Here is a 24354-nt window from a genome sequence, read left to right as displayed (position 1 = left end):
ACCTAACAAAAATTCCTCTGCCATTGCAGGCCCAACTTAAAGCAACATGCATATTAATTAAAATAATTTAACACATATTGGTCTCTGACCAGCTGACCACAGTCGTCATCCGGGAAGATGGCAGGAATGTCCCAGTCTATGAGAGCCGGCACTCTGGGGGCCCTCTCCTTTCTCAGGCAGGCCACATTGTGGAGGACAGCACAGGCCACAATGATATCACATGCCCTGTCTGGGCTGACTCTCAGGTGGGTCAGACACAGAAAGCGTGCCTTCAGTAGGCCAAATGTGATTTCGATCCAGGCCCTTGTTCTGGCATGGGCATGGTTGTATGCCAGTTGTGCCTCCAGAGGGTCTGCAAATGGAGTGAGCAGAAAAGGCTGGCAGGCGTACCCTCTGTCACCCAGCAATACACCCAGGAATTCACCTGTGAATACAAAATGTTACCATCACAACCTCATAAGTAGTGACAGTCTTAACACAGCCATGATGTTAAAAGTGGTTATCAATAGAGGTTCTGTGGCTCACCTTGTGATGGGCGCCGATAGATCTCTGAGTTCCGAAACACTCGGGAGTCGTGGACCGAGCCGGGCCACTTTGCCACAACATTACTGATCAAATAGTCAGCATTGCAGACCATCTGAAATGATAAGATGTTAAACCAATTAATGCACATCACAGGCAATGTACAGTGTTCATTAATTAACTTTATCAAAAGTCATGTTCACCTGTACATTGATGCTGTGGAAGTTTTTCCTGTTCACAAAATCCCCCTCATGGCCACCTGAGGGGGATTTTATTTTGATGTGTGTGCAGTCCACTGCACCAATGACATTGGGGAAACCTGTAATACGATGCAATGAGTATCTTACTCTGAATGTTAAAATTGTAATTGTAACTGTAATTTAAAAAAAAATAAAAATTCTTACCTATAGAACTCCTCCTTGATGTCACAGAGTCTTCTATCCCCAGGGAAGGAGATGAAGATGCTTGCAAGTCCTTTAATTGCGTTTTTTTTTTTCACTGCTAAAACAGTACAGGCATTGTGTGGGCAGGCACATTCTTAATAAAAAGTTACTGCCATGTCCATTTTGGTTGCTTGCTTGCGCTTGACTCAGAGCGCGGATCTCGAAAACACATGAGAATCATACGCGGCGGACAGCACAGCATGCCAATTACGCACACAGGCTCCACACGCATCGCGTCTGCAATCATAACTCATTAGGGGAAATCACATCTTGCCAATATTTTAGAGACCCCTCAACATTTCCCAAATCATGTTTTCGGGGGGGTCTCGTGTCAGTTTCAGGGGGTCTCGGATCCCCCGAGTCCCCCGTAGTTCGAACACTGCCTAATTGTGATAATTTCAGTGGAGTGGTGAGTGTGTATTTGTGCACTACTTACGCATTCAGGCGGTCAGCAATGGTTTGCCACGCTTGCTCCCTTTGTTTTTTAACTGTGGCAGTATTTCCTTTTTGTTTTATTTTCTCCGTCACCTCTTCATATGCTTCCATTAATAATTATTGCTCCGCTGGGGAGAAATACGCCGCCCTTGTTGCCATGGTGAATCAGTGAATCTATGATCGATCGTGGGGTCTATTTAAGAAAGCCGTGTGCAGCACTTATCCAGGATCGGTTTCACCTGGCTTAATGAATCCGTGTCTGCTCATCCTGGATTGGCCTTTGTGCAACCAACTAAGCCTGGGCGCCCATGTTTTGGATTCCTTGAACCTGGCTAAGTAATTCATCCTGGATGTCTAAATCCTACTTTTGTGCAACGGGCCCCAGATCTGATCAAGAAAGTTTGAAGGGCAGAACTTTATCAATGCAATTTCATTGCAAAAACAAAAAACTGAATCACACTCAGCTTTGAAAAGTTTTCTGAAAGAAAAATCTGCTACAATATCATATCCAGGGGCAATGAGCTGTGTAATAAATGTCAGAACTCTTTCATTGATAAAAAAAAATCAAATCAGTTATTGTGGGCATCCCACTGCCATAACAAATCTGTTAAATATTAGGTCACTGTTAATGCCTCCTTAATGAGAAAAAGGTCTGATGAAACGATAACTTCAGGTACAAGTTTTATTGTGAAAAACAGAGTTGAAGTTTCCACTATCAAACTGAAAACAAGGGCTGTGACCAAAGTCGATTAAACCACAGAATCTAGGGGAACAAGAGAACATGGGGAACAGAAAAAAACAGCTGGATGGTCAAGGAAAACAGACATGGATCACAGGCTGACTGACAAGAAACAAGGGAAGAGACAGGGCTGTGTCTATACACAGAGGCCTCACAAGATAACTGTGGCAACAATTAGGACAGAACAGCAATCACAGGGGCAGGGAAGGAAATGAAACAAGACATTATATTCAAGGTTAGAGATGACCAAAATATGGCAGGAAAAAGGAGACATGAAACTCAAAGGCAAACAATCAGAGGAAGACAAAGACAAGAGAACCCAGATGACAAAGTGAAAAAAGGAAGACTATACTAGCCACAAGAGACCTTATCAAAAGAAATAAAATTCCAAACTAAGAAGCCAAAACAGTTGTAAAAAAATGTATTATCCTGCAGGGTGACACTTCCCAGACAAGTTTGGCAAACAGCAGGACTCTCCCTAACTTAACAGCCAAGCTGAATAAATGCCACTGAGGAAAGAGGGAAATGTTGCGGGTGGTATGAATTGAGTGGAACTCCTGATACCTTCACTTAAAAGACCCATCCATGCTGCAGTTTCCTCAGAGGCAGAATGACTCAAAAAGACAAACATGTGGAAATATTAGTCAGAATTTAGGCATATGCCTCATCATTTCCCTGTTTAACTGTTTGCTGCAAGCCTCAGATCAGAAATAAACGGTAGTCCCATGTGAATAATTTCTTTTAAAAGTGACAATTGAACTTAGAAATGTTGTGAGTGTTGTGAGATTTAAGAAGACAACTTTAGTTTTTTTATTTTGGCCAGATACAGCTTGGTAGTCACGAACGAGTAACAAACGTATTTGCATGGATACAAGCCAAACACAAAGTAATTTGAAGTATTTTTCGTACAAAGTATGGGCTGTCAGAACTGAGTTTGGGTTAACATGTCTAGCTTAGATTTCTCATATCCTCCTCTCAAATGACGTATCATTATAATTAGATTGGTCTATGACTGGCACTGTGAACCAAATAGAAAGCCCCTCTTATATATAGCATTCCCCTATGGGAAAAAAGCGGCTGAAAATGAACAGCCTTTGTTGGCCTTTTTTGAAGTGGAATGATGTAATGTAATAAAGTCTCTGACATTTTAAAAGGAGCAAATGTAAAAAAAAAAAACCTAACATGGCAGCAAATGTGATTGTGTGTTTGGTTTACATTTCAGGTGGCTGTTTACAGCCGGTAAAAGGGCCGCAAACAAAAAAGATGAGCTGTTCGGCTAATTTTGCTATAGTTACATTTAACTTGTTTATGTGATGGTTAATGTTATCCCTTTTCAAGTAAATTCCCATTTAAATGTGTAGTGAAGGCATTTTTTCACCACAGTCAGTGGCTTGTCTTTACAAACTGAGAAAAAGCACAATGTTGGTGTGTTTTGTGTTGCTACAAAAGCTCAGTCCTCGTCACATTCCATATGTCAGGATCAGCTGTGACGGACAACAATCGTCCCATATTTTTGTCCCACCGTTACAATACTAGTTCCACGGCCAAGCTAATTTACTCCTGCCGCCAGCACTCTTCTGTTGCCTTGGAAACAAAACTTGTGGTAGCTTTTCTGTTTAGTGAAAGTAAAGTAATTGATGCATTATATGCTAATCAAAAATAACAGTGTGGGTAGGATGATGTGGATGTTCACCCAGTTGGCATACCAAGCAGATGCAGATGAGTGTAAAGCTGTCTTTTTCCTGGGCAGACCTGTGATGAAGAATGCCAGGCGCAGCTATGCTGATGGATATGTCTGCTTCCTGCTCAGCAGACCAGGAAAGACGCAGTCAATGGAATATTAAAATCATTATATCTGAGAAAGAAAAAAAACGAGAGCTTCATTGGCAGGAAAGGGTGTTGCGATAAACAGCAGGGATTGTTCAAGGAACCATTTCGTGAGAATTGAGTTTCATCTGTGCTGTGGTCATCACTAATATTTGCCAGAGATGGAATAATGTCTGTTTATGGTGGACAATGAAATATTCTGCAGTTACAGATGATTAATAGGCTTTGAGGCTCATTCAGGTCTTAATAGGAGAGTATATGCTCACACATGAGGAGCTATCACAGTTAAATGTGATGTCACCATGCAAGCAACAGTTTAAATGGTGAGATAAATGTTCCTTTTTTGTCATTGTTTTTGTTTGTCCTTTCACATATTTCATAAAAAGCAGCTTTTTAATGAGAATGGCTCCAAAGGGAAACACAGCAGTACTTCCTCGTGATACAGAAGTAAAGAAACAGGCTTTTCAAAGTTGACAATGAGAAAAGAAAAAGACAAAAATGGATTCAAACTGAAGTGCAGTACTGTAAATTAATCAGTGCAAGGGCCGTAGCAAAGATCTGACAACTTGCTCATTTGGGAAGATTAACAGATGTTACAAATCAGTCTGTTGTCAATCTTTTACCCTGATGAGCAAAAGAAGTAGGAATAAATTGGGTTTCATATCTCCAGTGGGAACTATTCTTTATGAGGGACCACGTTTCCTATCTTCCCGTCACAGTACGTCTAAAAATAAGGGGGAAAAAAGATACATTTGTCACATAAAGCCACTGAGGGCCATTGTGTTGCATTTTTCTCTCTTGCCTTAGCCCACTCATTCAAATTCCGCTCCGGCAGCAACTTCGGCATCAGTCTGACTAACAAGAGAAAACACATTTGTGCAAGTTCTATGTGGACCTGCACAAAATGACAAAAATGTGGACAGAGATTTTGTACAACAGACAAATGCCCTCATCTCACAACATCTGCGTTGTTTTTCATTGCCGAGACTCTCACACGCCATTACTCTCGGGATAAGCTTTTAACTTTACTTCTGACATCTTCACTTTTTATAACCTGTCCTCTGCTAGATGAGCACTCAGACCCAATGAAGATACTTTCACACAGACATTAATCTGCCACTGGCCACAGCCTTGCCTCATGGCCACAGATATATTGTCCAAGGAAAATAAGAGCTTCAACTCCCCACCTATTACTCTGTACCTCTTTCTCTTTCTCTGATCTCTCGCTCCATCACCACGCCACTGTTGAGACAGGAAGTCATGTGACCGGAGAAATAGTTGTCTTGTTTAATGGTACACCTGAGGGGGGAATAGATGAAAGACAACTCTGTTCTTCTTGTTTTTCTTACTTATTTTTTTTTGTTCTCTGTTTCAAACAAAAGAGTGAATCAAACTTTGATAAATGCTGGTTTAGGTAAGCGTTTAAACTCACTTTGGATTCTATGATGTTAAAGAGACCAAAGAGCTGCACATTTCTCATCCAATATGCACAGTTGGCAAAATGAAAGTCTTGGAAAGACCACAAATTCCAAAGTTGACAGTGATTGAGCAAATTAAATGTTCAGCTCCTGACCAGTGTACACTATCCCATTGTATCAAACATTCATATGGTAATTATTTATTTCACAAAGTCCCTGGAGGTATGACTCTAGACCTTTTTTCCCTCTCAGTGAAATGGTGATCATTGAATATGCTAATCTGGCTCTGCCCACATCTCCAGCATATGCCTGTGATGCAGCAAAGTTGCTGCAACAGTCTCACTTACCACTGACATCTGGGGTCAACAGTGAGTCTCCACAGGCCCAAGAGACACAGCTGAGTGCAGAAATTGCATACAAGAGCAGGAAATAGAGAAAGCATATATCACCATGGCTGCTGATGGCGTCTCCGGGATAAATGATCAGAACAACATCAGACTTTCTAATTAGGTTCATGGCATCACCAAACTGTGTTTGGGTCAAATTTAACAACTACCTGAAAAATTAGGTCTATAAACCCATGTCCTCTTTGGCATTTGTCAGACACTGTATTGTCTCCAAATTAACTTACTTCTCATCTTTCAAAGTGCTTTAACTGCTATGACCAAAAAAGTCAGGTCTGCCTTTTCATTTTTCACATTTCTTTCATATTGGTTGTAAAGCGCCACCCATTAAGTGGACTAGATTGGTCTCTCCCATCTTCTACATCTGAACACAGACCTAGCTTCTCTGAGACTGTATGTGGTTCTCCAAATATTCAAATCAGGAAAAACTCAGCTGATTTTGTTCGTAATATGTCTTGAAAAAGATAAAAAAAAAAAAAAATCTTATGGAGATATTAGCAAGGTTACAGACTTAAATTTTATCAGAGGGGCACTCCATTATTTATTTTTCTGTGGTGGAGAGAGCACACCTCAGTATACAAGTGAACACCTTTCATGATCCACTACAGTTTCTTTATCGTCTCGGGTGTTGGTGTTGAAGATGTTATGATCTAGCTGCTTCAATGAGCCCACTCTCATCTGAACATATCAGAAAGCACTGTGAGGATCATGTTCTTTGATTTTTCCAGCGCTTTTAACACAATTCAGCTTGTGCTGTTACATTAGAATCTCCAAAATATACAGGTGAATGCCTCTACAACTGCCTGGATTATTGACTATCTGACAAACAGATCACAGTTTGTGAGACTGAAGGGTTAGGTGTCTGAGTAGGTGGTCAGCAGCAGAGATGCACTGCATGGGAATGTACTCTCGCAGTTTCACTTCACTATGTAGACTTCAGACTTCCATAATGACTTTGAAGTTGTGTTGTAATGCTGATATGAGCATACAAACATGACCAATGTGATGACATTGACATACTTATGATTAGTTGGTAAAGTTATACAGAGTCCTACTCTAACCTGTTTCTATGCTAACATTTACTTATTGATACTGAAGATCAGGTGCAGCTGAGGGTGATTGCAATGGTGTTGGTTTACAAAAACCAAACTGTTAAACAAATTCAAATTTGCCCGAATGATTGCACAAGACAGAAAGTTGCACAGTCTTGTTGCAGCTCTAGCTCCCATCTGTTCATTTGTTTGCTGAGGCACAACTTTTTTTTCTTGTACAGGGACACTAAAGAAAATTGCTTATAGGAGCACAGTCTCTCCTAATTTTTGCAACTGTAACAAAGAGTTTGGTCTAACAAACAAGAAGATATTTGGAGGCTGGATGAAGTGGTGGAGGAGTTACACACATGGCTGTTATTCAGGACTCCATCCAAGTTGCAGTTTTTTACACGTTAACTGTTTTTAAACCGGACTTTTGTTTTCACTCAGTCTATCTAAAAAGAGGGCACAAGCATGGAGCTGACATGAAAGACGCACTGAACTTTGAAAGTTGTGTTTGCTAAATGATAGCTTTGTGCCTATTTTACAATTTACCACAAGAGCAGGCGGAATGTTAAGTTACCATCAAGTCATTAGAATATTTCCTCTGGGGAACTTGAATATCCATGAGATGTTTTCAGTCTGGGCCAAAGTGGTGTATCAAACAGCCACAGAAACTACCACCCCCAGAGCTGAGCCGCATTACATGGAAAAGCCTTGTTTTCTATTGCAGGAGGACATGAATAATGAGACTGACATTACTTTAAAATGGAAATAAAAGCCAACGTTGAACAGCATCTAATTCACCCAATAACAGTCATATATATGTAGAGTGCACCAGGCTGCATGAACATAAGTCCTTTAGCTCTGACATGGTAAACACAGAATGGAAATATTCACCTTAATTGCTGTGTTGTTGCCTGTCATTGTGAATATGAACATGGATGTCATTATTGCAGATCTGTGTCCCTGTTGATTAAGAGATGACTCAAACTCTCCTTTAAGGCTTAATTTAAACTGCAATTAACCAAGCAATGTGATCCCTTTGACACAACATATCAAAGCGGCACACTATGTCAAACATAAGAGTCTGATAGAAGGAGACAACCACTGAGTAAAAACAGCCTTTTCACCCTGTTTGACACAAGCGGCAAATTGACTGGAAATTGAAGCTAATGAGCAATTACCCCACCAATTTACTTGTATTGATGTCTGTTTTCTCATTCCATTTTGAACAAATCTCAATTCCTATTTATCTAATTAATCTGAGTAAATATGATTCTTGTCTTTACTTCCTTCATCTTTCACTACACTCACCGTGCGCCACAGAGAAGGTTTTTTGCTTTCTGAGTCGGCTCCAAGAAAAGACCTTACATCTCCCAGCTCTTCCTGAAAGATACTGAATACAGTATACACACACAAATATGTCCCTCTGTAATAAAAAATATGGTAACCAGTGTTGCTTCAGTTCATTTCTGTGCTCATAAATACCACTTCTATTATGAATATCTAGCCCATATTTCTGCTATAATAAAGCTAGTTACCCTTTTTGAAAAGTTGAGTTACACTCAGCATGAACTGACAACTTGTTTCCAGTGTCCCCCCATGAGTGCACATAATAGATGAGCATGCAACAGTAATGACTTAACAGTGTGTGTTCACAAAGAAAAATATCTAACAGCATAATGAATTATTCACCCTCTCTCTGGCCAAAACCACTTCAGTTCAGCAGAGGATATGCATGTATGCAGCTTTGATGATTGAATTCAACACAGTAATCAATGGATGGTGCGGTTAATGGAAAGATATCTTTGTTTGGTATTGTTTTTTAATGGACTTCAGGATTGCTATGTGAATATTAATATCTTAAATTACAATTTCATAGCTTTGCACTAATTTTCTCCCCAACGGGGCTGAGCAGATTTTATTCGGAAACCTTCATAAGGACTCATAAGAAAAAAGAAAAAAGAAAATTGCAAAATAAATGGACTTCCCACAGGACTGCATTTTCATAAATGTGAACGGAGGTGAATATAGGGGAGCATGATTGAATGCGTGCATTAAAAATGGACCCAACTGAAATCTTCTGCATCAGGAAAATGGGTCATTTAAAAAGATCACCACCACCACCTGCAGCTCGCTGCCTGTAAAACCCACTGTGTGCACATAAAATACTGTTTTATCTTTGGATGTATTGTTATAAAACTGCTGCACTGATTAACACTGACAGAGCCATAAAAGAAGGGGTGTCGCTTCTCCTCACAGTCATGCATCAGGGCAAAACAAGAGTAGAAATTCCTCAAACCATGATCTTTGTTTTTGGGTAAAACCACTCATTCTGTGTGTCAAATTCATTTTCTACAGCTCCATCATATATCTCATCAGTATTTTTGGTATCTAATCACAGGTCTCTGTTGATAGTTACCATTACATGCAGGCTCAGAGTATTGGACCAGGGAAAATCATAGATATGATAGGCATGCATAGGTATCTGAGGGTTAACATCAAATCTCTAATATTATTGAAATAATTGTGTAAATTGGATATCAGATGTCATCACTCACAAACTACTGATACATGCTTGTATGCTGGACTGAGGCATTCCTGCTCACTTATCTACAGCACCCGAACATTTGTTCTCACAGAAGTAAGCGATGTCATAGGTCATGCTTCAAACTGAAATGAGTTTTTGTCCGCTGCGATGCTCTTGATTCCGCGTACAACGCCAGTGGCATGCAGAAGTAAAGGACAACGAAAGATATACCAACACTCACAGAAAACAGAAGTAAAATAAGTTGCATTTTTATTTCAGTAACTTTTGGTCCTCAGATGTGTTGCAGACCTCAGAATTCTGATTAGGGTTTTTTGCAAGACAATGCTGCCCCCTGGTGTTAGAAATGGGAACAAGAGGAAAATACAGGAATGCTGAAGTTTGGGCCCTCCAATCCCACCCCATCCCATTCTTAAAAATTCTGAGTCGCTGAGATGAAGCTCGGTTTGAAAAAAAGTATAAAGTTGGAACTTTCATTTTATTTAAGCAAGATTGCACGCTGTTTTTTTATATTTTACAGGGTGAAAACAGTATTTTGAAAGAATCAAAATAAATGCTTAGGCATCCATCATCATCAGTGCTGCACTTAACAACCCGTTTTTTGGAATGTATCACAGCTTGTAAGAGCTCTTTGTAGCCAGCTTCCAGTTCTTGTGTGGTGATGTTCAAACTATTTTGTCAGAATAAAGACTTCATTTAACAAGATTCTTGGGCTCTCTTGCATGCATTGCTCTTTCAAGGTCTATCCACAGGTACTTGATGATAAGAAGCAGGCAGACTGTGGGAGATAGTCCTTTTTCTTTCTTTCTTTCTTTACAGATGGCCTGATGGTCGCTAGTATTTAATTTAATCTATTCTTCTGTCACATCAGGGAGATGTGTCCTTTAACAGTCACTGCAACACAAAGCGTGGTTGAAACAGAAATTCTTCCACAAGCATTGCATTGCTTCTTAGATACTTTGCCATCAATTACTTCCAATTTCTGAATGCCAGGCAGATGCTTAAAAGAGATCATGGCAGCTGATTCTTTGAGAAGTACTTCTGAAGTATCTTTGAAGCTTTTAAAGGGGAACTCCGGGGCATTTGAAGCGTGTTTCCATTGCTAGAGGTTGTCAAATAATGCTAGTATGACACAGAGAGGTGCGTATCTGCGCTCCCTGTGTGGAGATCGCTCTGTCCGCACAGCATGTCATGCGAGGCTAATACGTGGTGGCTAAGGGGCAAGCGCTAACCCTTCCACGTAAAACAACAACTTGCACACTGCAGAAACGTCACACCACTTTATAACCCATCCGACAATAAAGTCACAAGCCTTACCATCAAAACCATATGCATGGTTCTCACATTACTGGCATGGGGACGTTACAAAACAACTTTATAAACAGCATGTAACTCACCGGCTGGTTGTAGGCTCGCGCATGTGAAAGCCCAAAAGAGTCGATGGAGAATAATCCCATATACAAAACAATTATATTCTCTAGAAAAACTGCGTTCAAGTATTTAAAACATTACAACAATATTACTGGGCATGTATTGTTGTAATGTTTTAAATACTTGAACGCAGTTTTTCTAGAGAAGATAATTGTTTTGTATATGGGAGTATTGTCCATTGATTCTTTTGGGCTTTCACATGCGCGAGCCTACAACCAGCCGGTGAGTTACATGCTGTTTATAAAGTTGTTTTGTAACGTCCCCATGCCAGTAATGTGAGAACCATGCATATGGTTTTGATGGTAAGGCTTGTGACTTTATTGTCGGATGGGTTATAAAGTGGTGTGACGTTTCTGCAGTGTGCAAGTTGTTGTTTTACGTGGAAGGGTTAGCGCTTGCCCCTTAGCCACCACGTATTAGCCTCGCATGACATGCTGTGCGGACAGAGCGATCTCCACACAGGGAGCGCAGATACGCACCTCTCTGTGTCATACTAGCATTATTTGACAACCTCTAGCAATGGAAACGCGCTTCAAATGCCCCGGAGTTCCCCTTTAAGGTTGTGCATCTTTTCCTAGCCATGCCTGCAAACAAGCTATGTCCCTAGCAAGCTTATTCAGTACTCGACTCAAGGTAAAGTTTCTCTTTTTTTTCAGCAGTGAAAGTACCAAATAAAAAGCAAAGAAATGCAAGAAAAACCAGATAGATACTTACTTAAAATGCTGACAAGAATTTAAATTGTTAACTTAATGACTTTTACAGATAAGTTCATCCTCAAATCACTTTTCTCTTTTCACAGTAATACTTTCCAAGGGCTACGAATGTGGCTCCAGTCGTGCTGATAACAGTCGGGTGCTCCTGTCAGTGATACAATGTAAGGCAAACCATGAGTGAAAATCAAGCTGACACTTCACTGGGAGGCCAGACTAAAACTCACTTACAGATTAACGAAACATGAAAAGAAGGTGATTTAAAACGGCAGATGTTTGAAATCATGCTGTGGCACATCTATACAGCAGCATGAAGGTTCCTGATTGAACCACAACTTGGGGCTCTCTGTGTGGAATGTGCATGCTCCTCTGCAATTTTCTCTAGATGCTCCCACAGTCACGTGTTATCGGACATTCAAAAGATCCTCTGTGGGAAAGCTCATTCAGAACATATGTGTTTTAAAATGTTTAGAAGTACAAATATAGTGTGTCGGGAATGAAACTACTTGTAAAGTCTAAGTATATAAAAATGTGATTTTATAAGTTTTGCCTTCTGTTCTCAGTTACATTCTAGCACGAACCATCATGCATCCAGTGGCATCTTTACGTTTAACTCTCTTTTCTTGGTAAATAACCCAATCTTTTCAACCTCCACATCAGTTTCAAATGCAGGTTGACATCTCAATTATATCTAAGACTGTGGGAAGCTTTTACAAACTGGTTTTCAAAGATTTGACAGCTCCTCTTTGTGTAAATGTCACAAAGTTTCCACTTGCTTTACAATTTTTCAATAAAAGCTTCGGTAGTTTCATATTAAACAAAGCCTGTTTTTCACATCTAAGAAGGCATTGAAACACTCATTCGCAGACTATTCTAAATTGCCACCAATTTAGTGCAACTTATCATTTTCTTTTCTTTGTTGACAATCTCATTTATCACAGAAGATTCGATAGGGTGGGTTGGCTTCAGAAAAATACAATCCACAGTTCTGTGCCTGTCCGTCTCCAGTTTCCGCAACACTGAGCAACGACGATGGAGACATTACCCTGGGAACGAGCCAGGGCAACGACATGAACATTTCTAATATAAAAACAGTGATGGTTACTGACTGGAAATAGCTGAAGGTCACAGGTGACGGCATTGCGGAAAGTCTGCCGACTAAAACATTCATGCACACAACCCCACCTCTCACATGCGGTGCATTGTTTGCTCGTTGATCACACTTTCTATAACTCATATAATACAGAACAATGGGAAATTAAAGGTGGCAAAGCTTTGGTTAATAGATATACTTTAATTTGTTTTCACACATCTTGGTTTAGCAGTGCTATTCAGAGAAGAAAAATATATTCTGGTGCACTAGATGCTGCATTTCATCTGATAACAAGTAGAGCTACATACATGACATGAAAAGCACGGGTCAATTTATTCCACCAAACAGAAAATCTGAAGGCTTTATCTGTTCTATGGTGTAGACAAAAGGACATTTCTGAGTTAGAATGAATTCCGTCTGATGTGATTGTTCTTGCCTTGACAGAATGCTAAAACACGAGGGGAGGCCTGTGATGACACAGTGCAGGAGCTGCAAGAGACGTGGTCCAGCCTGTAGGAGATGGAGCTGTAAAAGACAGGGTTGCTATGGCCACCTGTCTGGTCATAGAGACCATGAGAGGTGCTCCCGTACGCATCAAGGCCACAGCAGACGCGGGAGATCAAGGCCCCGAGTCTGCTGGGTTCAGAGAGCTTAGCACGCTCAGATCCAATAAGTCGGTGTTCCTCTGTAGGAGAAGGAAGTAGGCTGATACAGCTGATGCCTGCCTCCATGGGAAGGCTAAGGTTGGACCGACTGTTGTGTCCATCTTCACCATCTTTATATCTCGCTCTTTCAGCTTCTGGTCCAGCAGCGTGTAACGCCCTCCTCTCCCCCTGCACGTCGTTAGGCTGCCATCCCTGCTCTTCTCCGCCTACTTCAGCCCTCACAGACCCATCAGAGCTTACAGTGAGAAATCTCAACACCACCAGGTTAAGAAAAGCTCCAATGACTGTCAGCCCAACCAAAATGTACATAAAGCAAAAGGCCACGTAGGGTGCACGGTTTTCCAGGGCATCTCCTTCCTTCAGGGCAACAAAATCCCCAAAGCCGATGGTGGTGAGAGTGATGAAGCAATAGTAACAGGCATTAAAGAAGGTCCAGTTCTCAAAATGGGAGAAGGCTGCCGCTCCAATGCACAGGGTGCTCATGCAGGACAACAAACCCACCAGAACCATGTTTCCCATAGACACCTCTGTCTCTCTTAAACCCAGGCACTGTTTGGTTCTGCGCAGCAGGTATCGGACAAAAGTGTTGATCCTCTCGCCCAGACTTTGGAACATAACCAGTGTCAGAGGAATGCCCAAGACTGCGTAAAACATACAGAAGGCCTTCCCAGCATCAGTGCGTGGAACAGCATGGCCATAACCTACAAAGTCACAGTATATTGCAGGTTAAATAATGTCAAGTAGCACTGTTTTATGTCTCTAAAGATTCAGAGCCAGCAAAATATACAGTGGCTGAGTCACTTAGTCATCTCTCAGTGAAAGACAGTGTCAAGTCCTTAAAATACAATTACAATGTATACATAAATCCTAAATTTGTGTGGTTAAAGTTGAGAAATCAATACAGATCAAATGAATTTGGGTTCGGGTTTCTCAACGTTAACATAGAAAGTATCACAGCACTGTTTTCAGTCACTGTGTCTTGCCCCTTGTGGTGCAAGGAACAAAAGCTGAAGTTATCAGCAACATCAGAGACCCTCTGCAAACTCTGTTCCATAAGCAAATACCTAAATCGTCATCATTTGATCACATTATGGCTAAAATGACCACTCCGCTGCAATTCTTCATCTCCTGTTCCTAGAATAGTTTGTAATCTGTATCCTTCATTTAAATAAAAGTAGTGATTCTACAGTAAAAGTACTTTGTTACAAGTTACACTTTGAAAATGTTAATCAACTATACTTAAAATGTCGTCAAAACAGCCCTAAAAGTAAAAGCAGCAGCCAAAAAGATGTTTCCTGTGTGTTGCTCTGAATAAATACAAGTATTAAATCATTACTTGTAAATCAATGTAAAAGTGGGATTTTAATATTGTAAGTTGAGCTCCTTTTAGTTATTTTGTATCCAAGGGCAACTACCGTAAGTATTGTCCTGGCTGATCTGCTCATTATTATACTAATTCATATTTTTGGCTTTTAATTATCAAAGAACAGTCAGAAATGCTGTCAGAGGTGTTCTAAACGATTGTCAGAAATCATCAGTAATAACTGCGGGATGAGCTCAATACTTTCATCCGAGATGTAGTGGGTTTAAGAGTTCAAGTGCCGAAAATGGTCGCTGAACGAAGTGGGCCCAATTGAGTGAAAATCCACCCCTAAAACTAATTTCACATGCAATATCGCTTTGTCGTTTTTTCCTGCTGGACCTATTGGGTGGCATTTCTACATGTTCCTCCTCACAATGGATCCTCCAGATCTGCGTCCCAGAGAGCTCCAGCGCGCGCTCGCACGCACGCACACATACGGCGGCTACAAACGTGGAAACTCTGCTTGCCCTGTCTTTATTGGACAAGGTGTGAGGAAACTACCATATGGTGTACTTGCCAATTGTGGTGATAACATTGGTGGCAAAATAAAAAGAGCCCGCGAACTTCCACTGCCTGCCGCCGCGGTGCGGCTCCGACAGGAGGACCACTCTCTCCATGTCTCCGTAGTCGTCCTCCGTGAAGCCGTACTTCTTCTTCAGCTCGTTCAGCTTCTGCACCAGAGCTCTTTGCCTCGAGCGCTCACTTTTCGACTCTAGCGCGTCGAAGACGGCGGCTCCGATGAGCAGGTAGAAAACTACGGAGAGGATGAGGGTGAGAGTCCTGATGTTTTGCGTCTTCATCCTCAACTCCGGAGTGCGGAGCGGGGAGGGTGCCGCCGCCGCCGCCGCCGCCGCTGCTGCTCAGAGGGACAGACGTCTTCTGCTGCTCGGGCTGCAAACATCCGCAGGGAGCTGAGGTGTCGGGGCACCTTTGGTTTGCTAGGATTACAGCACAAGTGTCAGTACACTGTACACTGCTGTGTCAGCAGGTGAAATGGCACCGAGCGTGTTTTAGAAAATAACCCGCGCTCCACGTAAGTGGGCAGGATTTGTGTCCAGCATACTCCAGTGCTCACATGAACCCATTCACTGAACCCCAAAGTTAAAAGGTACTAAAAACCTGCTACTTTCACGTTTCCAGAGGTCAGTTCATTAATAATACACTCTATACTTTTACTATAGTCATTCTGAAGCCAGTGAAATGATCCCAGCAGCACCAGTCAGGTCAGCTTCATCATATCATGTCTAAGGTTGTCACTTGAACAATAGGCCTACAACACCACACAAATACCCCTTTACTAGTACAAGTAATAAAGGATACAGTAAGTAGTAAATGCTGATTAAAGTACTAAAAGTACTGCACAATAACAGCCCGAATGAATATCATACTGTTATATTTATAAAGCATGCTCTTTTAAAAAATAAGTATTTTATGCATTTGGTGGAGATGGAGTCAAACAAATCAAGTTGCAACTCCTGAGAAATAACATTAACCTGCTGGTTATTTATCAATTAAAGAACTTGTTTGGCTTGTAGAAGTTCAGAAAATAAGTCTCTTAAGCTTAAAGGAACCCCATGGTCCAATTTACCCAAACTCAGATATAATCAATCTTATGGAAAGGAAATGCTCTTTTTTTTTTTTTTAATGGAGATTTCTAAGGATTTAAAAAAAAGCTCATTGGTCTGGAAAAGGAGACATGTTGTGTACAAATGGAGGAAATCAGAGACCATCATGACCTCACTGAGGAGTCGTTGCCCAACAAAGATCACTTAAAGAGCAAGCTCTGTTAACATTCTGCATGGTTGGTGCACGAGCACCGTGCAGGAGCACGAGTCAATAATCAGGACAACATTGAACAACAAGGGTGTGCACAGCAGGGCCACTGTCACGTCCATGGGGTTTTCTCCATGTTTTTAGTTTTATGTCTTGGTTTTTGAGTTCATGTTTAGTTTTAGTTTTGCCATTGTTTTTCCCCTCACTTCCCATGTTAAGTTCATTAGTTTCACTCACGTCACCTGCATTCATTGTCCCCAGCTGCACTCATTTGCCAATCACTCCCAGCTCTGGCCTTTTGTTAAACCCTGTTTAGTAAATAAACCAAGTTTGCTTTTCTACCTCTGGAGTCCGAATCCGTGTCCTGCCACCCAAACCGGACAGCCACAAGTCGGAAACTACAGTTCTCCTAAAAGAACATGGCTTTTTGTTTGTAGTTTGCTAAATATCATGTAGCTGAGCTGGAAGACTACGAGCAAAAACATGAGCTAGACGGGACTAAAGTAGAACTTTTTAAAATAAAAGACAGAAGGGTTATGTTTGGAGAAAAGGAAACACTGTAATCCAGCATAAGAACCTTATCCCATCTGTTAAACACGATGGTGGTAGTATCGTGGTATCATGGTTTGAGCAGGTTTGGGTTTTTTAGTTGCATCTTCCATCACAGCAATGAATTCTGACTCAAACCAGTGAATCCAAAATGAAAATACCAGGATATCTGCCCAAGAACAACAGAAAATGGGTCGTGGAAAAATGTTTGAAAAAAATTCCAAGAAAGGTTTTGGAAACTCTGAGTCACACATGAGATAATGAGACCAAAGGCGCACATACTATAGTCTCTTCTAGATATGTCCTATTTCCCCCAATAAATAACCAAAAACATTTCTATCTCTTCTTTTAGGGATGATCTTTATCTACTTTTGGGAACTGTGTAAAAAATGTGCCACTAAAAATAAGGGTCTGTCCCAAAATGTAGCTTAAAGGTGGGGTCTGAGATTTTGGAAAAAACGGTTCCTGCAAGCTATATTTTTGAAAATACACAACCTTGCCTCTCCCTTCAGCCCACCCCTCGAAACCACGCCTTCAAAACACATGAACTAGTAACGAGCAGGGGGGAGGGGTGAGGGGGGCTGACGGTTGATTGGCGTGTCAGAATCCAATAGAAGTAACTCTCATCATTACTTCTATTGGTCAGACATTTCCTCTTGCTACACCCTCTACAATGGACTCAAAGATTTCGTTTTTTTCCCAAACATTCTATTTTAGTGGGTGCAATGGGGTCGTGAGGAGGTTTTCAGACAATATGATAAAAAATGCTCCAGAAAACATCACAGACCCCACCTTTAAGTGGACAAAAACTGAGTGGTTTTGGATACACAGGTGTGTTGTGTCTGCCGCAAGGAATTACAGCAGGAACGACTTTTTGGATTCCACTCTCTTGATAATTTTGCGCTGTGAAGCATTCCCGTGGGGAGTGTTCATGCAACACTCAGCTAAAGTATTACACAGAGCGGCGCAGCATAAGCTGGTGGCAGCGCTGACCTTTATCAAGCACACTCAGTCGCAGAGCGATCCACCACAGAACCCATGTAGTTAACCGAACCCAACACACAGCCTGAGAGGGAGAGAGGATGATTTGTGTGAGGGTATCGGCGCACAGAGCAGGGGCCTGGCTGGTGGAGCCCCACTGAGCTTTCATGAGGCATCTGTAGGGTTTTTTCTCAGTCACGCTAATTAGGTTGACGGCAGTACAATCAGAATATAGGCTGGCTGCTGTATGCTCCATACTGCAGGTTATTTCACTTTGATACTCTGCGTAAGATTCCATCTATTTCACGAAGGCAGTCCAATCTGTGAAAACTATTCATGCTCTAAAGCAGGCCATAAAGTGTCGACAATCTATCATTAAAATCCACATTTATTGCTTCCATTCTGCACAGAACATATGGCTATCTCTGTGCTGGGTTTTTATCGGCCACAGGCAGCACAGACATTGACCTGCTTTAGTAAGCACAAATTGATCAAATGTTAACTGTGGAGCATTGAAACAAGATGGAGTTTTCTCCACTCACAGCAAGTGCAATCATTTACTTTTGGAAAGAGGCACTGAGAGATAATGGCCTCACCAGAGACAACGAAAGACATCAGAATGATTCAAGAGGCGTTCCATCTGTACATTTCACATTCTTGGACAGAAATAATACACAAGGGAATTTTCTACAGTCAGAGACGGACGCATCATTCATCAGTGTAATGTGCAATAACCGCAAAAAGACTTGTGACTTTCATAAAAAGGGCTCTGCAGTTTAACAGCTCCGTCGAGTAATGATGCCGCGTTATCTGATGTGCTCATCTCATATTTGTCTGCTCTACAGGACGGTTCGTGCATCCCTTTATCTTCCACAGGAAGACATTAAAAGCAGGATGTCCACTGACTGGAGGCGAGACGCTCATCTTTCCAAGGGCCAATCTCGTAGAAAATGAGGCGCGGAGGCATGCTGTAAACACGAGGCCAACTTTACATCGATAACAGCTGGAAGCAGCAGTGGAGATAGAGACAGTGGTTATGCTGATCATATGGTACATGGACACGATGAATCCCATTTTGATAATCAAAATGTCACCTTTTTTATCTTTTTTTTTTTTAAACCTGTTTAATAAAAAAAATGAGAAGTAAAAGCTTCAGATGAACTGCATGCAAATGTCTCTGTGGTCACGGGGGGAAACAGGCCTGAACTTTGCAGGTAATGTAAGCAGGCCTTTGAGCCTTGTTACCAAAAGGGCACAGATCTGTTCTTCAATTCCTGACGGTTTGGGGGAAAGGTTCCTCTGAGTCGCATGGAGCGGGAATGGCTATGAATACAGAAAATATATTTTCTCAAATGACTGCAGTCCCTGTGATCTCAAAGTATAGTCACTGTATCATTCTTTTGTATAAACTGTCTTTTTTCTTCTTCCTGCCTGTAGATGAACGAAGCTTTTGTTTCCAAAAATTTGGACAGGCAAAGAAAAATGTGCAAAATCCAGATGCATCTCTCATGTCCTGGGTCAGATCTTTGCCGTTTTTTTTTTTTTTTTTTTCCTATTTCTTAAGGACACAATTTTCAGATACTGTTAATCTGCTGTGAACATTTTTTCTTAGTCCTGCAACTTATTTTGTCCTTCACTTTTCAAATTTCCTCCTTTTTTTTCTTTCAAAAGGACACACTGCACATCATTTATTTACACTGCAGAGTTGTAAAATATTTGATGTAATTGCTCTTTTAGAATCACCTTTTTGATGAAAAATACTACTTTCTACCTGTTTCTTACTGTTATAGATACCACTAAAGAAATGGGAACACAGTGTGTCTTGGAAGAAAGTTGCTAAATCGTCTGTTATGTGTAGAAGTCATACTGGGTAATTCTTTAAGTTTTTTTTTTTTTTTTTTTTTTAATGCTTGAATGATCAATAAACACATTCTGCTGTAAATGGTCAGCCTCAAGGAGTGAAAGAGCAAATAATGTGATAAATATATCCATTAAAAGTTCTGTGTAATTAAACGTCCTTGCTGCATTAAAAAGACAGTTATTTGTGTATAATTCTGTGGATTTTTTTCCCGGTGAAATCTTCCATTCTCAGGCTGGTTGTGGTGGCTGCTCACGTTTCTCAATCTCTTTGCCGTTTGTTGTTAGATCGACTTAAAATCGGCATCCCTGCTGCTGTATGGAAGTTTTTCTGTGCCATCAGAGTTTGAATACGAATTTCTAATATTGAATTTTTACAGCATCAAAATCAGACTTTGAATTTGAAAAATCAACAGTGTAAAATAAAAAATCAATTTCTAAAAACAAAAATCTGTGTAAAAAAAATCAACATCTAAAAAAAAATTCAGTGGAAAAAGAACCAGACTCAACATCCGGGTAACGGCAGCCAATCAAGTTACGCTCCTTTAGACAGATCAGCTCAATAGATATTAGTAATATCTATTACTCAAATTTTATTTTTTTTTATATTATTTTTTTTAATATACTTTGGGCTTTTTATGCCTTTAAAGCTGCCGTCGGCAACATTTTTTTAGTCATATTAGCTTGAACTGTCATGGGATTCTGGAAGTAGAATATTAAATAGGCTGTTTAGGAAAAATCCCGAATTCTGTAGCTCCCTCTGAAGCCTGTAATCGTGCTTGCAAAAATCGAGCGCTCCCGGCTCTTTTTAACCAATCACGTTAGGTTTATTATTGATCTATTATCTGAGCAGAACAGTCACCAACCACGTCTTCCATGCTGAGCGTGAGTCTGCCCCCAGCTTGTGTGCGCGCACACTGGTGTGAACTCACGTGCACAACCTCGCCCACAGAGGGGGAGGGGTTTGGGGGGCGGTTTGGAGCTTGATGGAGGTTGAGGGAGGGACCTGAAAGTTGCATCGGTTCGAATTTTCCGACTTTAGACTCGGAATTTTGAAAACCTGCCAACGGCAGCTTTAATGATAGGACAGTTGGAGAGAGACAGGAAGCAGGGGGCAGAGAGAGAGGGAAGACATGCAGCAAAGGGCCATCCGGTGTGGGACTCGAACCGGGGCCAGCTGCAGCAAGGACTGTAGTCCCTGTACATGGAGCGGCCACTCAACCCACTAAGCCACCGACTATTACTTAAAGGTGGGGTAGGGGATCTTTTTCTGGAACATTTTTTTACATATTGCTTGAAATACTCTTCACACCCCAATTGCAACCAATTAATTAAAAGTTTTGACACAAATATGAAAAGTTTTAGTGGCCTCTAGAACGTACAATCTAGGAAAAACACTATCCAATCATACTGAACGAACCGTTAACGATGATTGGATTCTGATGCGTCTATCAAACTGCAACCTGCTCCTCTCTCCCCCTCCCTCCCCCTGTGCGCGTACCCTGCTCCGTGAACGAATTACGCGTCCAGGGCCCAGTTGTTCAAAAAATTTAATCTGGATCAAAATGATCCGGATTTGGAAATCCCATGTTTTGCTATCCAGGATCACCTGATCCAGATTACTTTTATGCCAGTTTTTTAAAGAAACTTTGGATCACTGTGATCTGATCCAAATACGGAATTTCAGAATTACCAAATCTTGGTTAGCAGAAGTTTAAAATAGACTCAATAGTGTAGCCTACTGGCTCAGCAAAGAACAACAGGTACACCTAAAATACAGGTGGCCACAAACAGCCATTGTTTGTTTTAATGTGAAGAAACAGAACAATTATAATAAACTGAAACATTTACATTGCTTATTTTCTTATGATAAGTAAACAAAAAAACAGCACTGTCCAATATTCAAAAAATATTAGGATTGTTTACAGGACAGAGACCAGCTCTTTCCATCTCTGCCTTTAGGAGTTGTATCTCCATTTTAACTTTTGTCTGCTGCAGTTGGGTTAGCAAGAGTTTCTCTTTTGCCAGTTGAATCTGCATTTCCGCTCTTTCCGTTTCCCGTTGCAGAAGCAGCTCATAGGTGTCACCATCTTGGCCCGAGGAACGTTTACGTATTCTCTTGCCAATTATAGATACAACTCCATGCTCACTTGGGATCCATCCATCTCCTCCTCCTGAATCACTGGAGTCAGGTCCAGGGCAAATTCCTCTGCAGGAAGATTCAGCTCACATTCTCTAGCCTCTGAAATTGTGGCCTCTCCATTGCCTTCTACACCTTCAATTCCATGAAGAGCCTCTGAATTTTCACCTCCAATGATATCGAGGACCATGTCGGTGTAATCACCCCTTTTACATGGCTTGTTACCTGTGCTAGGGTTTTTTGCCTCACTGAGGTCCTTTGTTTCCTTGGCCCGCAGGTTTTTCCAGCGCAGTGTAACTTGTTTTGTGGTCCTCTTTTGGCCAGACCCCATGGCATTAATCCGGTTGGTGATGTCTTCCCAAATGCTCTCTTTACCTTTCTTGGTGACTTCCCCACCCTTTGCTGAGCTGAAACCACCTACAATAGTGGCAAAATTGGCCCGAACACCCTCCAGCAGTGCATACGTTTCTGCCACAGTGAAATTAGGCCCTTTTGACTCCATGATTTCTCCTTGGTGTAGCCAACACTGATCTTATAAGCCTTGACCATTATTGCTTTGGCCTGTGATCAATTAGGCATGCAGGAATCAGCTCGTTGGTGGTTAACTGGATCGACCACTTAAACACATCGTGTTTTGCACACATTTCTCTTAACCTACAGAGGCATCCACATGGCGGGTATTGTTCATCGTTACCATAGGAGAAGGCACCATGCTAGGGTGTATGCTGAACGTGCCAAACCACTTGAGCAATACTCGTCAGAAGAACTATATGCACGGTTTCGCTTTGGGAGAGATGACATTAAGTACATTGCAGATCTGGTCAGACCAACACTACAACACAAAACCCAAAGGAGTCATGCTTTGTCTGTGGAGGAACAGTGCTTAATTGCGTTGCGCTTTTATGCATGTGGGACTTTCTATCAAGTAATAGGAGACAATATGGGAGTGGATAAATCAACCGTGAGTAACGTGGTGAAGGTTGTGTCAGTGGCACTGGGGAGTCTGATCAATCAGTTTGTTTCCTTTCCCAAGGATGACCAGATTGCTCAGACTAAGCACACGTTTTTTTCACATGGGGAACATGCCTAACACTATCGGTGTTATCGATTGTACCAATGTGCATATCCAAGCACCTCGTGAGAGGGAGTGGGAGTATGTCAATCGGAAGGGGAGGCACAGCATCAACATACAACTTGTGGGTAACGCCGACCTCATCATCACCAACTGTGTTGTAAAATGGCCAGGGTCTGTCCATGATGCACGCATTCTAAGACAGAGTGCACTTTACAGAGAGCTTCAAACCAACCGACCAAATGGCATTCTATTGGGAGACAGCGCTTACCCTCTTCTACCATGGCTAATGCCCCCTTTTCCAGCTGCAAATACACCTGAGCAGGCACGCTTCAACACTGCTCATTGCAAGACAAGATGTGCCATTGAGTGCTTAAACGGAGTGCTGAAGAGAAGGTTCGCCTGTCTGAACTACCTGCGAGTAGAACCGAAGGTGGCATGCAACATAATCTTGGCCTGTATTGTTCTGCATAACATTGCAACCAGGCGTCATGTCCCTTACGATGCCAGTGACAATTATGATGGACCTGAGCCTGATGTAGACCCAGAACAGCCACTACCTAATGAGGGACACACTGGACATGTAATAAGAGACGGAATGCTACAAAACTACTTTTAACTTAGCTACTGAATAACTGAGTAACATTTTTTGTTGTCTCTAATTCATATGGATGGCTGGTAGCTCTGAGATTTTTCTTTCGACATATCTCATTAGATATGAAATGCTTCATAGCTTTTTTTTGTTTTCTTTTTACTCATCATTATCATTTTTAATTATCTTTTTTTTATTTGTATTCATCCAAAATATGAATAAATGTAGGCTATATGAAAACATTGATTTTGTCAGAACTCATTTTGTTTTAAAAAAACTTGAAATATTTGGAAAATCACAACTGAATCCACCCTTCTGATGGGATCAGGATTATCTTGTTTTTTTGGATCAAATATATCCCAAACCAAGTTCAAAGTTTTGAACAACACAAAACGAAGGTTTTATCCAGATCAAATGTAAGATCGGATTACATGATCTGATCTTCTATCGGAATCCATCTTTTTGTTTTGAGCAACCCATTTTCAAGATTTGATCCAATCCGTTATCCGAAATCCCATTGGATTACTTTTGAAAAACTGGGCCCAGAAGCTTGGCAGGAAGCTAAACTAGAGCCAGCTTGGCTAGCACCTAGCATTATTAAACATATAGTTAGCATATACTAAATACTAAATACTAAATACAGCAACTATCGATGCTTGCTGTCAGAACAGCGTTCGTGCCCCTTCGTGCTCGTTCATGTACTCTAGAGGCGTGGCTTCGGGGGGAAAGTGAAGAAAAGGGTTGGGACTTTTAAACCG

At 41.3% G+C, this 24354-nt stretch overlaps 1 protein-coding gene and 1 long non-coding RNA gene across 2 annotated transcripts; both read right to left on the bottom strand.

Moving 5' to 3' along the window:
- Positions 1-253: 253 nt before the first annotated feature.
- On the bottom strand, positions 254-847 carry LOC142377719 (uncharacterized). The gene is made up of 3 exons (XR_012769541.1): positions 726-847; positions 526-637; positions 254-424 (listed from the first exon to the last, which is right to left on the bottom strand). It is a non-coding gene; the product is annotated as an uncharacterized LOC142377719 (long non-coding RNA).
- An 11989-nt stretch (positions 848-12836) lies between these two features.
- On the bottom strand, positions 12837-15550 carry LOC142377718 (potassium channel subfamily K member 15-like). The gene is made up of 2 exons (XM_075462025.1): positions 15150-15550; positions 12837-13970 (listed from the first exon to the last, which is right to left on the bottom strand). The coding sequence occupies exons 1-2, from the start codon at positions 15430-15432 to the stop codon at positions 13006-13008; spliced, it is 1248 nt and encodes a 415-aa protein (XP_075318140.1). The 5' UTR covers positions 15433-15550; the 3' UTR covers positions 12837-13005.
- Between the last annotated feature and the right edge of the window lie 8804 nt (positions 15551-24354).

Source organism: Odontesthes bonariensis, chromosome 3 (assembly GCF_027942865.1).
Source record: "Odontesthes bonariensis isolate fOdoBon6 chromosome 3, fOdoBon6.hap1, whole genome shotgun sequence".
In the NCBI taxonomy this organism is placed as follows: domain Eukaryota; kingdom Metazoa; phylum Chordata; class Actinopteri; order Atheriniformes; family Atherinopsidae; genus Odontesthes; species Odontesthes bonariensis.
This window is presented reverse-complemented; position numbering and strand designations above follow the sequence as displayed.

Bases quoted from the DNA above. Each gene is read 5' to 3' on its own strand.
- LOC142377718 (XM_075462025.1), bottom strand. From the start codon at position 15,432: ATGAAGACGCAAAACATCAGGACTCTCACCCTCATCCTCTCCGTAGTT. The intron at 13,971-15,149 runs GCAAGTACACCA...GTGACTTTGTAG, and splicing joins CAATGTTATCACCACAATTG to GTTATGGCCATGCTGTTCCA.